At 45.6% G+C, this 18,234-nt stretch overlaps 1 protein-coding gene across 1 annotated transcript; it reads right to left on the bottom strand.

Annotated features, from left to right (window-relative positions):
* Window positions 1-206: 206 nt before the first annotated feature.
* LOC135975138 (olfactory receptor 5V1-like) lies at window positions 207-800 on the bottom strand. The gene has a single exon (XM_065565189.1). The coding sequence runs from the start codon at window positions 798-800 to the stop codon at window positions 207-209; it is 594 nt and encodes a 197-aa protein (XP_065421261.1).
* Between the last annotated feature and the right edge of the window lie 17,434 nt (window positions 801-18,234).

The raw sequence follows: 18,234 nt of genomic DNA, 5'->3' as shown, positions 1-18,234 counted from the left end.
GTAAACAAACCATTCCAGCTTGCCAGTGGATTTCCCTGACGGGCCGCGTGCCAAAGGTTGCTGATCCCTGATCTAGACTAAATTGATTGCCAATTGTGTATCAGTGTCAACCAGTTGAAAGAACTCAAAATATCTAGATAGTGCAGTTCCCACAATTCTTCAATTTATATTATAATTTTATTGAAAATGATAAAACCTAGAAATGGTTACATTGCATGAGAAACTTGAATTTTCCCTAGTGTTCTTGTCAGAGCAGTTTTCATATCTTTATTTTTCAAGCTGTAGATGATGGGGTTCAACATGGGGGTCAAGATGCTGTACTGGAGGGAGAAGAGTTCATCTAGAACCAGGGAAGTGACTGAACTGGTTTTCATGTACTGGGAAAGAGCTGTCACAAACAATAAAACCACCACAATGAGGTGGGAGCTGCATATAGAGAAGGCTTTACGTCTTCCCTCCGAGGAACGTATTCGGAGGATAGTGGAGATGATGTGAATGTAGGAGACCAAGGTGAAGAGGAAGGAGCTGAAACCAAATATCACAGCAGAAGAAAGAAGAGCTATTTTATTGGTCAAGGTCACGGTGCAAGATAGTTGTAGTAGCGAAGGGAGCTCACAGCTGAAATGCCTGATTTCATTGGGCCCACAGAAGTGTAACTTTAACACAGGGACAGTGTTGACCAGTGAATACAAGAGTCCCATTATCCAAGAACCACCCACCAACTGTCTGCTCACTCGTTTGTTCATGGTCCCCACATAATGCAATGGGTGACATATGGCAGTGTATCGGTCATAAGCCATTGCCGAGGGCACAAAAACTTCAGTGCCAGCTGAGAGGAGGATGAAGAACATCTGGGCAAGGCAGCCATTGACAGAAATGGTTTTGTGCTTTGCTAGGAAATTCACCAACATCTTAGGGACAGTGGCTGAGGAATAACAGATATCAACAAAGGACAAATGAGACAGGAAGAAGTACATGGGAGTTTGGAGTTGAGGATCAGCCCTTATCACCAGCATAATCATCATGTTCCCCACCAGGGTGATTAGGTAAATAACTAAAAACACCAGGAAGAGGAAAAATTGAAGTTCCGGGTAATTAGAAAGTCCCACAAGAATAAATTCATTCACATTGGTTTGGTTTTCCATTCACATTTAGTGATCTGTATGAAGAGAAAAAGAAATGAAATTAACCAACATAGCAGGTTATGGAAATTCAATTAGATAGATAGATAGATAGATAGATAGATAGATAGATAGATAGATAGATAGATAGATAGATAGATAGATAGATAGATAGATAAAACACAAGTGAGATTTTGAAAGCCAAGGGGACTCAGATGGACAAATTCACATTTCTAATTCAACACTCTAAGTTGGATAAAAAATAAAGTGGGTCCTATTCCATGTGGATTTACACAAATATTTTCTTTGATTACACTGGTGTCAACACCGTGTCCAATTAGTTCTCCTATTTGACCCCATTTCTTGTGTTGTGAGCCATACAAGAGAGATCTGCTTTTAGAAACCTCATGTACAGCCCTTTCTTCTAAACCAGATCCCATATTATCCATCCAGTACACTGTGTTGGCTTACAGGTGGACAAAGAGTATTAAGAATCTAAATTGAAAATAACCTTCCGATCACTGCTTTTTTTGGTCAGATAACTTTGTGAAAGCGGCATAGTAAATATCTGTGTCAGTGATTGGTATAAATAAGTCTCATTAACTCCTGTGTTACTCTAGCTTTTCCCCAGCACAACTGCAATGACTTGAGTGGAATGGGCAGTGGTGAATTGAGCTCGATAAGTGATAGGTTTGCAAATCGAAGATGTTTTTCACTAGTTTCCAACCCTGGACATTAAACATGGGATACGTACATCAGAATGTGTTCTCTCTTTCTAGCGTAATTTTATTGGCCAAGGTTTGCCAAAGTAGATGGTGATTTTGATTTTCTCAAATTTGCTGGTTGACTTGAGAAACCATAAAGGGGCTTGATTTTCAGAAATTGCTGAGCATCCTGGTCTGAAATTCTAACACATATTTGACCCCATTGTCTACACACATTCTGCCGTCAACCAAATCTGTGTAACCCCATTGACATAAAAAATCAATCCCAGTAGACATTTTGGTTGATGACACACTAGAGGGAGGAGAATCTCTCTCAAACTCCCTTAGCATCACTGTCTCTCCATCTCGTTTTCGATCAGTAACCTCAACAGATGCTGAAAGGAATGGAGATGACGTGAGCTGAAGGATGGGATTGGTTGAAAAGTAAGTGTCATTGATAAGCAAATGGCAGAATAGAACAGCACTTCACAGCCCATTTCATTGAGCTGGATTTGCTGGATGGACCCCTGCACCCATGTGCGGGGTCCCGCTGAGGTAAATGGGGTTCCGGACAGGCACAGGAGTCCATTCGTTACAGCACCAGGGCCAAAATCTGTTGTTCTGCGACCAGTTATGGAGGCCTGTCAGAGCGCTCTTTCTGTTTAGCTGATTGATTATGAAATCCTCAGCATGCACGTGTTACTAACAAAAGTAATCATGTGTTCTTCTTATTACAGCCATTGTCTTCCCTTCCATTCCCTAATGAGGACACCAGTTCTCATCCTGTCCTAATTTGGACTATAAGTTCTTCAGGACAGAGTCTTTGCCTTTTGAATAGTCTCTAGAGCCATACTGAGGAAACAGCACAAATATTTGACATGTCTTATAAATGATTGACTAACACTTTTAAACTTGCGTGCCTACAGTTAGGCACTGAAATCTGCATTTAGGCAACTCGGTAATTGACCTGATGCTCAGAGACGTAAAGCACCCACAAATCCCCATGGATATCAATGGGATCTCAACGTGCTCAGCATCTCTGATAAACAGGCAATGTATCTGGGGTGATGATGTATTGTATTTTTGTTTAAAAATATTTTTATTCAAAATTTCCCATTTTTACAGTGAAAATCTGACCCTCCAAAACATGAACAAAAAAATCTGTTTCCAAAGCCCAAAGATGGTTTTTATTCATCTTTTCAAACACAGAAAACAACAACAAAAGGATTTCAAAAGAAAATCAGTTTTCCATAGAAATGTTTAGTTTTCAGTTTTCCAAAACCAAACCTTTCCTAAAGCCTGAGTGAAATGGTTAGCAGGAAGATAACTTGCCTACAAAGTGATGAAAAATCAACCAAGGCTTTGTGTTTTGGCTACATTTTCTTAACCAAACTGAATCAAATAGACAGGCAGTGAAACCACCTGATCCAAAGTGTTCTATAGAAGTTTGTTCTAGATTTCTTGACTGTTCTACTCCTCTGGGATAATAACCTTTTTCATAGCTATGTGATTACATAAAATAACTTGTCTATTTTTTTATGGCTTCTAGTCTTTGGCCTTTAATCTTCCTGAAAATCAGAGCCTGTGTTATACAAATGTGCATTCATTTTCAAGAGGCATATTTTGGACAGTAGTTGTCATCTTCCTCCTCCTGATATCTTATGAGTCTTCATATTATTGTTATTTAGCACCAGGGGACCCCCAGCTGAGATAATGGCCCCATTGCCCCCCCCCCTGCAGGAACCTTTCCCACTTGCCTTCCCAATGCTGGAGCCTTTCTTTGCAGCATCATCACAATTACACATGGGCACAGCCTGACTTTCACTCTGGCATGTAACTACATGTGTACTGTACTCTACATGCTGCTATACGTTTAGGCATTGCCTGACATACAGGACCTGCCCTAGAAAGCTTGTCTGTACCTGCCCCAATAAACAGAGAAAGAAAATGTTATTTTACAGCCATGGAACTCCGATACATAGAGAGGTCAACTTCAGCACAAGACCCACCTTCCTAGGAGACTGAGGTCTCTCTCAGAATGACAATCCCTCTGCCAGTAAATCCAAGGATTTCTGAGCAAGAAACTTCAGGCTGCTGCCTCCCCTGGCTCTGATGGGTTATATTATCCAACATTGGCTTTGCAATCCTGGCTGGTTCCTGAGAAGGGCTGACGGGCTCTAGACCCTGCTAGTTTCCACAGGGAGATATAGATTTTGAGGATAAGGTTCAGTGTTTGCAGATAAGAGTTTCTTTTGAAATGGAGCAAACCTCTATAGATGTAACAGACTAAAGAGGAGTAAAATAAAAGCAAACTCACCTAGCTTCCAGAAAGAGATCATGGATCAAGCCCTGGCTGGGATGATTTAGTTGGGAATTGGTCCTGCTTTGAGCAGGGGGTTGGACTAGATGACCTCCTGAGGTCCGTTCCAACCCTGATATTCTATGATTCTATGACCTTCGGACTTGTAATGCATACTCCCCGACATAGATAGACAAAGAGACAGATTTATTGTGACACCCTTACTGAACTTGAAAAGCGCTTTACTTAGTGATGCCACTGAAGTTAATTTGTTAGTCTCTAAGGTGCCACAAGTACTCCTGTTCTTTTTACTGAAGTTAATGGAACTATATATAATGTATATATAAATAATGTATATAACATATAATGGAACTGGGGGTAAAGTACTAGTTGTAGTGACTTTGTTATCACCATATAGCCCTGAAAGATAAATCTTTCTCTCTCTCTCTCCCCATACACATTATCTATCTATTTATCTAGTTAATATCTCCCTCCCTTATTTCTCTCTGTCTCCTTCTCTCTCTTTCTCTCTGTGTCTCACAAATACAACATGTAACACCATCAGCTACACTTTACCCTCCAAAGTCAGCTCCTGCAGGGTGAGGGGGTTCTATGTGGGTGTTGATCAAATTTATATACTTACCTTATCTTGGAAAAATAAATCCCTCTCCTCTTGGAAAATAAAATCCTTTATTCATCTGACTCTAAGAGCAAGAGTTAATTACTTCTGGGGAGTCTGAATACTTTCTGGTTTCCTCTGGGACAGGAATCTCTTGTGTAGAAAGGTAACAGTGTTCTGCATCAGTAATGAATGAGTATTTCGCAATGGGTAATATGACAGACCCAGAAAGCTCTATATGCTTTGATTTATTTTATTTATTGATTCATTTCTAGATACTGGACTAGAGCCTTAGATAATGTGAATCACTGCCTCTACAGTGAAAACAATGGCACTGCACCGCATTATACCAGCTGAGTCATTGGCCCATGTTTCTAATAACAATTATACATTATCCCAGTGAATCTGCTCTGGGTAATGGACAGTGATTGTGAGGCAGGGCAGTGCTATTATTTCCATATACAAAAGGAGATTTGGGGGTCATGATGGATAATCAGCTGAGCATGAGCTCCAATGTGATATTTTGGCCAGCAGAGCTAATGCGATTCCAGGATGCAGAAATAGGGGAATCTTGGGTAGAGTAGAGAGGTTATTTTACCTCTTTCTTTGGTACTGGTGAGACCGCTGCTGGAATAGTGTGTCCAGTTCTGGTGCCCACAATTAGAGAAGGATGTTGAAAAGTTGGAGGGGGTGAGAAAAGAGCTATGAGAATGATTAAAGGATTAGAAAACATGCTTTATAGTGAATGACTCAAGGAACTCAGTCTATTTATCTTAACAAAGAGAAGGTTACGGGGTGACTTGATTACAGTCTATAGCATCTCAGTAGGGAACAAATATTGAATAATGGGTGTGATGCCGACAAACCAGGTGCCATATCTTGCCAAGTCTATAGGCGTTAGCTGAGCACTGACAAATTCATAGATGGAATCCAGACCAGCTAGTGGCGTGGGAACACTTTTTATAGTGGGGTGCTGAAAGCTGTAAACCCTGTGTGTTTAAAATTGTGAACAAAGCGCAATTCCCGCTTACACCACATGGGAGCAGCACAGCTCTGGGATTCTCCAGAATCGCAAAATAATGGGGGGGAGGGATAGCTCAGTGGTTTGAGCATTGGCCTATTAAACCCAAGGTTGTGAGTTCAGTCCTTGAGGGGGCCACTTAGAGGTCTGGGGCAAAATCAGTACTTCATCCTGCTAGTGAATGCAGGGGGCTGGACTTGATGACCTGTCAGGGTCCCTTCCAGTTCTATGAGATAAGTAAGTATTATTCTTCAGCAAAACTGTGTCCAGAGAGAAACGGAAAAAATAATAAAATTTAAAAACATAATTAATATACATGGGAATTCAATGAATGGATAATATCTAATACATAAATAATGTCTGTTAAGTTATCAGACCCAGGGATAGATGGATCTGTCCAAGGAGGAAAGTATGGATTTTTAACTAATTGGTCTAACACAGTTGTGAGCAACCTGTGACCCGCAGGCCGCATGCAGTCTATCTGGGTAATCTGATTGCAGGCCACAAGACATTTTGCTGATGTTGACTGTCCACAGGCATGGCCCCCTGCAGCTCCCAGTGGCTGCGGTTCTCAGTGCCTGGCCAATGGGATCTGTGGGAAGCAGCAGCCAGCACCTCCCTGTGGCCCACTGCTTCCTGCAGCTCCCATTGGCCAGGAACAGGGAACATTAGATAGATAGATAGATAGATAGATAGATAGATAGATAGATAGATAGATAGATAGATAGATGGGGACCTATTTCTAGCTAGTTTAAGTCAGTCTATCTCTACTGGAGTGAATGGGCCAGAAGACCAGTGGTGTAAGTCATTGTAACTGTACTGAAATCAACAGAAGACAGCTCCTCAATTAGTGTAAATTGATGTAGCTCCATCAAAATCAACAGTGGTCAGATCCCACACTGCTGTAAATTAACACGGCTTCCCTGACATCAATAAGGCAGGTCCCCCGCTGGTGTACATTGTCATAGCACTATTGAATTCGGTAGGCCACCAGCTGATTTCCACCAGCTAAAGATATGGCTCTATGTATATTATATATTGTGGCTGTGAGTTTAAAAACAGGTCAAGGGATTTAGGTGCTCAAATCTCATGGAAAGTCACTGAAGGTTTAGTGTTCTCAGTAAATATAAATCTTTTTATTATCCTTTTTATATTAATCTCTCATCATTTTAAACATCACATAATCTTTTCTGTGTTTGCCAAAGGTATTGGCTAGATTCTAATGCTACAGAAGGAGTTGTTTTGGGTAAAGAATGTCTTTTCCTATTAGGCCTAGTGCCAACATAATAGTTTCATTTTTCCTTTCTCTCCTTCCCCTCCGCCCCCCCAAGAAGTGGAAACAGCTCAGACAAACAAACAAAACTTGAAGGAAAAATTGTCCCAGAAAAAACTGGGAATTTTGGCCAGCTCTGTGGAAATGCACACACACACACACACACAGTCCAGCAGTTTTAAGTTTGCAAGACATTTCCCAACATTTTAATACTTTCCAACATTATCACAGTGTGTGTGTGTGGGGGGGGAGGGCATGGAATTTCCTAAGTTCGATTTAGTAAAAGGGAGATAGAAAGATCAAAGGATATTCTATTAACTAGTTACCATTATTCCCGGCTTGGACTGAGAAATCTGATCTAAGGGTTGATATCGGGATGGGGTTGGGAACTCAAGAGTCCTGGGTTGGGTTTTATTGCTGGCCTTGGGAGAGCCGTGGGGTATATTGATTAGAACAGGAAGAACTGGGATGCAGGGCAGCTGGTCTGAGAAAGAAGAGTTCTGGGTGATGTTTGATTTTTATTGGCATTACAGAGTCCTCATTAATCTGTGAGTCCCAAAGCACTTTGTGAAGAAGTGGGTAAACACAGATTTACTGCATGGGCTATTAGGAGGGTTTGAAACAAAGAACTTTAAAAGCAAAATCCATTGGCAGTTTTACTGCACTGCTTTATAGACTATAGCTAAGATTTTTAAAAGTCACATAGGGGACCTGGAAGCCCATTTCCCACTAATTAACCCACACTCCTTGTATGTCATGTGCTTTTTCCACTGCCTGCAGAGGTGAAGAAATGTCCGTAGAGTCCCTTACTGATATTTCACTTCTTCTTCCGAAAACGTTTTTACGCTACATGCGAAATTTAACATTTTTTTTTGTTTCCAATTTTTGGTCAGAGCGCTTTCCACCTCTTTGTCTTTCTGAGCTGTGGATGATGGGGGTTCAACATGGGAGGTAAGCTGCTGTAATTGATAGAGATCAGTCTATGCAGAACCACCAAGAAGGCTGGCGTGAGTCTCACAAATGGAGACAAATCAATTCCCTAGTATCAAATAAACCTGACAAGGAGGGAGCATCCAGTTGAGAAAGCTTTATACCTTCCTTCCAAGAAGCATATCCTCAGGATGGTGGAGATGATGTGAATGTAGGAGACCAGGCTGAGAAATAAAGATCTCTATCCAGTAATCACAGCAGACAGGGCCGGCTTCCAGGTTTTCTGCCGCCCCAAGCGGCAAAAAAAAAAAAAAAAAAGCCGTGGCACCGCGATCGCGCCATTCCACTCTTCGGTGGCAATTCAGTGGCTGGTCCTTCGCTCCAAGAGGGACTGAGGGACCTGCCTCTGAATTACCGCACTGCAGACCCAGACGTGCCGCCCCGATAGCAGCCGGAGTGACGCCCCTTGGTATTGGCCGCCTCAAGCACCTGCTTCTTTAGCTGGTGCCTGCAGCTGGCCCTGATCTCGTCTACTCTTCTAGAGCTGTTTGGCAACTAGAGATTCCGTTTATTTGTCTTTAAGATTCACTCCTACCATATCTGTGCTTATTTCATCCCAAACACTTCCGGCAACATATCACTGGTGTATTTCATATTGTCAGAGAGTCACAGGCCTGGTCTACACTAGCAGGTTATGTTGAATTTAGCAGCGCTAAATCGAATTAACTCTGCACGCGTCCACACAACAAAGCTATTTAGTTCGACATAGAGGTCTCCTAAATTCGACTTCTGTACTCCTCTCCAATGAGGGGAGTAGCGCTAAATTCGACATGGCCATGTCGAATTAGGGTAGGTGTGGATGGAAATAGATGCTAATAGCTCCAGGAGCTATCCCACAGTGCACCACTCTGTTGACGCTCTGGACAGCAGTCCGAGCTCGGATGCTCTGACCAGACACACAGGAAAAGCCCCGGGAAAATTTGAAAATTTGAATTCCTTTTCCTGTCTGGGCAGTTTGAATCTCATTTCCTGTTTGGACATCGTGGCGAGCTAAGCAGCACTGGCAACGATGCAGAGCTCTCCAGCAGAGATGGCCATGCAATCTCAGAATAGAAAGAGGACCCCGGCATGGACTGATCGGGAAGTCTTGGATCTGATCGCTGTGTGGGGCGATGAGTCCGTGCTTTCGGAGCTGCGATCGGAAAGACGGAATGCAAAGATCTACGAGAAGATCTCCAAAGCCATGACAGAGAGAGGATACAGCCGGGATGCAACGCAGTGCCGCGTGAAAATCAAGGAGCTGAGACAAGGCTACCAGAAGACCAAAGAGGCAAACGGGCGCTCCGGATCCCAGCCGCAGACATGCCGTTTCTACGAGGCACTGCATTCCATCCTAGGTGCGGCCGCCACCACTACCCCACCACTGACCGTGGACTCTGAGGATGGGATATTGTCCACGCCCGCTTCCTCTGAGATGGTAGTGGACGGGGAAGATGAGGAAGGAGATGAGGAGGACGAGGCAGTCGACAGCGCTTACAACGCTGATTTCCCAGACAGCCAGGATCTCTTCATCACCCTCACAGAGATCCCGTACCAACCGTCCCCAGGCGTTAACCCGGACCCAGAATCAGGGGAAGGATCAGCCGGTAAGTGGATTAAACATGTAAACATTTATTTTGAAAAGAATATTAATATTAACTGTGGCTTTTTCATGATTAGATTGTCCTAGGCACTTAAAGTTCTAGTCTTTGCTAGTGCAACTGCTGCAAAAAAATCTAACAATGTCCGGTATATCTTCATTGGTTTGCCGTAGGCGCTCTACTGTTTAGCTCTTGCCAGTGCAGCTACAGTAAAATTTGGTCAATATGTCCGGGGATAGAGCAGAAATCCTCAGGGGACATCTCCATGAAGCTCTCCTGGAGGTAATTGGAAAGCCTTTGCATGAGGTTCCTTGGCAGAGCGGCCATGTTGTGTCCTCCGTAGTATGAAACGTTTCCACACCAGGCTACCATCAAGTACTCCGGTATCATTGCCTTGCACAGCATGGCGGCATACGGCCCTTGTCTTTGCAGGCTTTCCCGAAGCATGCGTTCTTTGTCGCTGTCTAAAATACGCATCAGAGTGATGTCGCTCATGGTGACCTGCTTTGAATTAGGGGAATGTTAGTATTGGGACTGCTTCCCTGTTCCTTTACAGAACTGTGACTGCCGGTTTACAGCCATGTGGTGGAGGTGGGAGAGGGGCAGCATAGAGGGATCTTTCCCGGGGACAGCCGCGAGGGGGTGGGACAGGGGCAGAGTTCATGCTTGCCAGATTGCTGGCAGCAGGAACTGGCCAACGCTAGGAGCATTGCTTTGAAAATGAAAGTAGGGCAGTGCTATTATTACAGTTTTAAGCTGCCACAAGTCTACGGCTTACCATGTCAGCCCGCTACCCAAATTCCGCTGTGCTGTTCTGATTCTGTGATCTGCACTGCAAGACCCCAGGGACTGAATGCGAAGGCCGAAAATTCGACCTTGTCCTGAGTGCGCATGTGATAGGTGCTGTGAATGGTCTTTTTCACAGAGAAAGACTATTTTATTTGTTCGCCCAAAAATTTATCTTTCTGAGGAATTCACTCCCTTTTTCCCATCCCACAGCTGTGGCTGTCTCCCGACCTACCCTGTCATCCCCCTCCCAAAGGCTGTCGCAGATTAGGCGTAGAAAGAAAAGGACATGGGACGACATGTTCTCAGAACTTATGGGCTGCTCCCGAGCTGAGGCAACCCTGCTGAGTCAGTGGAGGGAGAACATGTCCCAATACCAGAGAGCACACAGCGAACGGGAGGAGAGGTGGTGGCAGGAAGACTAGCAGGCGACTCAAACACTGCTTGGACGAATGAGGGAGCAAACGGAAACGCTACGGCGCCTTGTGGATGTTCTGCAGGACCGGAGGCAGGAGGACAGAGCCTTGCTGCAGTCTATCTGCAACCACCGTCCCCCGCCACAAAGTCCCATACCCCCCTCACCGAAAGTACCCAGAAGGAGGGGCTGCAGAGCCCGTGAAAACTGTCACTCAACCCCTGCAGACTGCTCAAGTGGCAGAAGGCTGTCATTCCCCAAAGTTTGATAAGTCCTTTCCTTCCCGCCTCACCCAAGCCCCCATCCCAGTTTCATCCCCTAATTGTCCATTTGCTAATAAAAAATAAGTTTCTGTTAATTGCTGTTTCCATCGTGTTTTTTTAGAGGACAGTCTGTTTTAAGGGGGGGAAAGGTGGTTGGTACAGACACGCGGGCAGGTTCAGCAGCAGGTCACACACACAGTGCATTCACTAGGCACCCTGGTCAGTCTGGGAGGTGGTTTTCATTGTCTGGGGGGTGGGAGGGCGGCTATGTGACTTTGTGGCGGGGGAGGGCGGTTAGAGATCTTATGCAGCGGTCCTTATCCTGGATCACAGAGCCACGCAGCAGGGAATCTGTAACCGTCCTCCCCCTGCCACAAAGTCACATAGCCCCCACACACAGAGTCCCGAACAGGAGAGGTGGCAGGCTCCGTTCAAACAATCAGTCCGCCAGTGCAGACCACTGTAGAAGCAGGAGCCTGGCATTCCTCGAGTTTAGAAGCGTCCTTTGAATCAGTACACTACACCCGCTCCCCACTACAGTCTGCGTCCCAGTTTCAACACTTTACCGCGAAAACAGTAATAAAGAAAACGTTGTTCATTAACAAATTTTCAGTGATTTTATTTTTAAACGTGGGTTGGAAGGGGGTGAACGGGGTATGAAACTGGAGAGGATAGTGAACAGTCACTGGGTAAAGAAACGGGGGCAGGTTCAGCTTCTCTGTAAACCAACAAAATTGTCACAGGTTACCCTGCTCACTCAGGAACCTAGCTATCAAAGCCTCCCGGATGCACAGCGCGTCCCGCTGTGCTCTTCTAATCGCACGGCTGTCTGGCTGGGCGTAATTAGCAGCCTGGCTATTTGCCTCAGCCTCCCACCCCGCCATAAAGGTCTCCCCCTTGCTCTCACACAGATTGTGGAGCACACAGCAAGCTGCAATAACAATGGGGATACTGGTTTCGCTGAGATCGGAGCGAATCAATAAGCTTCTCCATCTCCCCTTGGACGTCCAAAAGCACACTCCACCACCATTCTGCACTTGGTCAGACGGTAGTTGAAGAGTTCCTTTTCACTGTCCAGGGTGGCTGTATAGGGCTTCATGAGCCATGGCATTAGCGGGTAGGCTGGGTCCCCGAGGATCACTATAGGTATCTCCACATCCCCCACAGTGTTCACTTGGTGGCTTATGTGTGTTACCATTCCTGATGTCCGATTTGTGTCCATTTATTCTTTTGCGGAGGGACTGTCCGGTTTGGCCAATGTACATGGCAGAGGGGCATTGCTGGCACATGATGGCATATGTAACATTAGTGGATGTGCATGTGAATGAGCCCTTGATGGTGTGGCTGATGTGGTTGGGTCCTCTGATGGTGTCGCCAGAGTAGATATGGGGACAGAGTAGGCAACGAGGTTTGCTACAGGGATTGGTTCCTGGGTTGGTGTTTCTGTGGTGTGGTGTGGTGTGTAGTTGCTGGTGAGTATTTGCTTCAGGTTGGGGGATGGTCTGTAAGCGAGGACTGGCCTGCCTCCGAAGGTCTGTGAGAGTGAGGGATCATTTTCCAGGATAGGTTGTAGATCATAGATAATGCGCTGGAGAGGTTTTAGCTGGGGGCTGTATGTGATGGCCAGTGGTGTTCTGTTGTTGTCCTTGTTGGGCCTGTCCTGTAGTAGGTGATTTCTGGGTACCCGTCTTGCTCTTTCAATCTGTTTCCTCACTTCCCCAGGTGGGTATTGTAGTTTTACGAATGCTTGATAAAGATCTTTGTCCTCACCCACAACCACTTCAGATTTGGGGGCAACTTATATCTTCAAGTCTGATTACTTTGCCCTGAGGACTTGGGATGCATTCGCAGCCAGTACAGCTACTGGAAAAGTCTGTTAACGTGTCTGGGGATGGAGTGGAAATCCTCCAGGGACATCTCCATGAAGCTGTCCTTGAGATACTCCAAAAGCCTTGCCACAAGGTTTCTGGGCAATGCAGCCTTATTCCGTCCTCCATGGTAGGACACTTTACCGCGCCATGCTTGCAGCAAGTAATCTGGTATCAATGCATGACAAAGCCTGGCAGCATATGGTCCCGGTGTTTGCAGGCATTCAAGCAACATCTGTTCTTTATCTTACTGTGTAATCCTCAGGGGAGTGATATCGCTCATCGTAATCTGGTTGAAATACGGGAATTTAATAATTAAGAGGACAGAGGTGGCAGTTCCTACTGGGCTGTTTGCCTGTGGCTGAAAAGAAATCCTTCCCTGCCGTTAGCCAAGTGCAGGGGGGGGCGGTGGGGGGAAATTGGCCCAGAGCTTTTCAAATTTGGCTAGCAGGGATCTTCCCTGATACCAGCCACGTGGTGGGGGGAGGGGTAAAGCGATCATCCCAGAGAATTCATTGCGGGGTGGGGGGTGTTTGGTTCCTGCAGGGATCTTCCCTGATACCAGCCACGCGGTGTGGGGAGGGATAAAGCGATCATCCAGAGAATTGGATGGGGGCGGGGGGTTAGTTTGTTTTCTGCTGCTGAATGTTAACATGAAAACCGCAGCACTCAACGGGCTTTGCTTGCTATGTGGGAAAGGAGGGCGCAGAAGCCAAAAGACAATGGCTTACCATGGCCGCATGCAAGCCGAATTCTGTTGCCCGGACCTGCGTCTGTGATCTCTAGCAGCAAAGCCACAGGCACTCAATATTAAGAGGCAAAATGCGACCTTGCACAGAAATCACATGTGCTATGTAATGTGAATAGTGTTGGTCACCGTGAAAGAGTATAAGCATTGTTCTGCAAAATGTATCTTTTTAAAAAATTCTCTCCTTTTTTCCCTCCCTCCAGCAGCTGCAAATTCTTCAAGCCTCCCTCCTCCGTCCCGAATGCTATCACAGATAAGGCGTCGGAAAAAGAAGACGCGAGACGAGATGTTCGCAGAAATCATGGAATCCACCCGCAGTGACAGAGCTCATCTGAATGAGTGGAAGGACACCGTTTCAAAGTATAGGAAAGAAGACAGTGAACGCGAGGACAGGAGGGACCAACGTGAGGAGAGGAGAGACGCTCGAGATGAGAGGTGGTGGCAGGAAGATCAGAGGAGGCAGGATGCAACACTGGGGCTGCTGCGTGAGCAAACAGACATGCTCCGGCATCTGGTGGAGCTTCAGGAACGGCAGCAGGATAACAGAGTGCCGCTACAGCCGCTGTATAACCCGCCTCCCCCCTCACCATGTTCCATAGCCTCCTCACCCAGACGTGTAAGAACGCAGGGGGGGGAGGCTCCGTACACCTTCCCATTCCACCCCAGTGGACAGCCCAAGCCAAAGGCTGTCTTTTTTTAACCTTTTTTTAGTGGCCTTTTCCTTCCCGCCGATCCTCCTCCCAAACCCCACCCAGGTTCCCTCTCTCTTTTTATAATGTATTAATAAAGAATAAATGATTTTTAAACGATAGTGACTTTATTTGGTTTTAAAGCAAGCTGGGGGAAGGGGGAGGGTGGGTTCCTTACAGAGAATGAGTCAATAAAAGGGGCGGGTTTTCATGAAGGAGAAACAAACAGATATTTCACACTGTAGCCTGGCCAGTCATGAAACTGGTTTTCAAAGCTTCTCTGATGCACAGAGCTTCCTGGTGTGCTCTTCTAATCGCCCTGGTGTCTGGCTGCACGTAATCAGCAGCCAGGCGATTTGCCTCAGCCTCCCACCCCGCCATAAAGGTCTCGCCCTTACTTTCACAGAGACTGTGGAGCACACAGCAAGCAGAAATAACAATGGGGAGATTGGTTTGGCTGAGGTCTGAGCGAGTCAGTAACGATGGCCAGCGACCTTTTAAATGGCCAAATGCACATTCTACCACCATTCTGCAGTTGCTCAGCCTGTAGTTGAACAGCTCCTGACTCCTGTCCAGGCTGCCTGTGTATGACTTCATGAGCCATGGCATTAAAGGGTAGGCTGGGTCCCCAAGAATAACTATTGGCATTTCAACATCCCCAACGGTTATTTTCTGGTCCGGAAAGTAAGTCCCTTGCTGCAGCCCTTTAAACAGAGTAGTGTTCCTGAAGACGCGAGCGTCATGAACCCTTCCCGGCCAGCCCACATTGATGTTGGTGAAACGTCCCTTGTGATCCACAAGTGCTTGCAGCACCATTGAAAAGTACCCCTTGCGGTTTATGTACTGGGTACCCTAGTGCTCCGGTGACAAGATAGGGATATGGGTTCCATCTATTGCCCCACCACAGTTAGGGAATCCCATTGCAGCAAAGCCATCCACTATGGCCTGCACATTTCCCAGAGTCACTACCTTTCGTAGCAGCACCTGAGTGATTGCTTTGGCTACTTGCATCACAGCAGCCCCCACAGTAGATTTGCCCACTCCAAATTGATTCCCGAGTGACCGGTAGCTGTCTGGCGTTGCAAGCTTCCACAGGGCTATCGCCACTCACTTCTCAACTGTGAGGGCTGCTCTCATCTTGGTATTCTGGCGCTTCAGGGCAGGGGACAGCAAGTCACAAAGTTCCATGACAGTGCCCTTACGCATGCGAAAGTTCCGCAGCCACTGGGAATCATCCCACACCTGCAACACTATGCGGTCCCACCAGTCTGTGCTTGTTTCCCTTGCCCAGAATTGGCGTTCCATGGATAGAACCTGCCCCATTAACAACATGATCTCCAAAGCATCGGGGCCCGCGGTTTGAAGAATTCTGTGTCCGTGTCCATGTCCATGTTCTCATCACGCTTGTCGCTGCGCTGCCGCCGCCGCTGCCTCCTCGCCTCGTTTTTCTGGTCCTGGCTCAGCATAAACTCCACAAGAACGCGCGAGGTGTTTACAATGTTCATGACTGCTGTCTTGAGCTGAGCGGGTTCCATGCTTACCGTGGTATGGAGTCTGCAGTGTTCACCCAGGAAAAAAGGCACGAAATGGTTGTCTGCCATCCGTTGCTTTCATGCAGGGAGGGAGGGAGGGCTGAGGCTGTACCCAGAACCACCTGCGACAATGTTTTTTGTCCCATCAGGCACTGGGATCTCAACCCAGAATTCCAATGGGCGGGGGAGACTGCAGGAACTATGGGATAGCTATGGGATAGCTACCTACAGTGCAACGCTCCAGAAATCAACGCTAGCCCCGGAACATGGACGCACACCGCTGAATTAATGTGCTTAGTGTGGCCGCATACATTCGACTTTATACAATCTGTTTCCCGAATTCGAATTATATAAATTCGGATTAATCCCGTAGTGTAGACATACCCTTATAGTTAGAAAGCTTTCCTAATATCTAATCTAAATCTCCCTTGCTGCAGATTTAGCCTATTACTACTTGTCCTGCCTTTGGTGGACATGGTTATGCTTCTACCTAAGGACTGTTCAACCTCTGTGAATACAAGAATCAAAATCCAAGTAACTGCTTCTGATCACCAACTCCTTCCCCTCCAACCCATTGACTTTATCGTGGTCGGTAGCTTTGGCACAGCTTTCTTTCTCTTCTCTTTAGGTCATTCCAAATGAAACTGTTCAATGGCAGGTGCATAATTGATGCTTCCTTTTATTAGTACATAGAGGCTGAAATATATTTCTGTTAAAAATCTGAAGAATGACATTCACAGAGTGTTAAATGATTGACACTCCAAATGGAACTCAGCACAGCAATTATTTGCCTATGCTAAGATTTATCGCTTTCTTTTGTAGTAATGCTGTCAATTGTGTACCTCCCACCCATGGAAAATCTTACTTCCTGAAGGAAGCATTTTAGTAGCCTGTAACTTCTTGTGAAAAGATGCAATACTGTATAGGAAGCAGATGAAATATAGGTAGATTAGAATAACCAGATGTGGAAATATTAAACCATTTCTCAAGTGCCTCCTGTTTTACGTGCACAGCGTTACAGAAGTATTAAGTTCTTGTTTTGGTTCACTTAAATGTTAGGGTAAGTGGACACTTAAAACACTGCAGCTGTGCTGATGCAGTGCTTAAGTGAAGAAACTCCTATGCCAACGGGAGAACTTCTCCCATCAGCTTAGTTAATCCACCTCCCCAAGACGTGATAGCTGTGTTGATGGGAGAAGCTCTCCCGTTGACATGACGCTGTCTACACAGGGGATTAGGTCGATGTAACTGCATTGCTCAGTGTGGATTTTTCACACCCCTGAGCAACATAGTTACACCAATATAGGTCTGTAGTGTAGACCCGACCTTTATTTCCAGAAAGTAATATTGTACTATGGCTAACACATCTTCCCTTTCATCTGGATGTTGTCTTGGAGACTACCTTGGCAACAATCAGAGTCTTAGAGGCAATCCAAAGAAACTCCCCTCTTGTCTGCTGAGGAGCAAGCCAAATTCCAGCTGGACAACACTCTGGGTGGCACGTCGGAGGTGATCCATCGCAAGGCGCTGCAGAGGATATATGCTGACAAAGCGGCCGACATCATAGACGGGCTGAGGAAAAATTCATTTGTTGCCGTTCCTATTGTGCTGAAATGGTACTTCCCAGGTTTCGGCATTATTACTTGTGTTTGAGTAAAACTCATCGTATGCTAGGCACTATCCAAACGTATAATACACACAGAGGCTCCAGTTGAGGAAAGCATACAGTCTGAGAAATGCAGATGCTTTTTATGTTCTAATAAGTGGTTGCGTTTCATAGTACCCAGCTACTATTGTGTCTAGTAAAGCCAAAACATCACTGGCCCTGCTGGCAGGATAAGGATTTTTTATTTTTCCTACCCACGATAGGGCAGTCTTAAGTTCAAAAATCAAGCTGGGGTGGGGTTCTGTATTGTCAGTTTTGGACACAACTGAGTTTGATCCCATTATAAATCCCATCTGTGAAAGTGAAAAAGACTTTGAAGTGTAGAGTCTGTATTGGATTCAGGTTCCAACTCAAAAATTACTGTGTTCTACTGCCAGCCTCCTGATCAGAAAAAGGAAGTGAGTGCACCATATTGAGGGGGGGCCAGAGACCACTCTCTTGAATAATAGTTATAACGGGCAATTTCAACTCCCCACATATAAAATGTCAACCTCTGAAGAAGGTGAGGAGAAGGAGTTTTTCAATATTTTAAATGATTGCTTCTTGTAATCGCTAGTCTGTAGCTACACAAGAGGAGAGTTTATTGATTTAGCCCTGAATATCACTTAGATTCTGAATCAAGAAATAACTATGGTCAAACCATTGAATGGTAGCGATCAC

This window comes from Chrysemys picta, chromosome 13, assembly GCF_011386835.1.
Source record: "Chrysemys picta bellii isolate R12L10 chromosome 13, ASM1138683v2, whole genome shotgun sequence".
In the NCBI taxonomy this organism is placed as follows: Eukaryota; Metazoa; Chordata; order Testudines; family Emydidae; genus Chrysemys; species Chrysemys picta.
Note: the sequence above shows the minus strand (reverse complement) of the source record. Positions and strands in the feature narration are given on the sequence as shown.

Excerpts from the sequence above, each read along its gene's own strand:
- LOC135975138 (XM_065565189.1), bottom strand. The coding sequence starts at position 800 with ATGGCTTATGACCGATACACTGCCATATGTCACCCATTGCATTATGTG.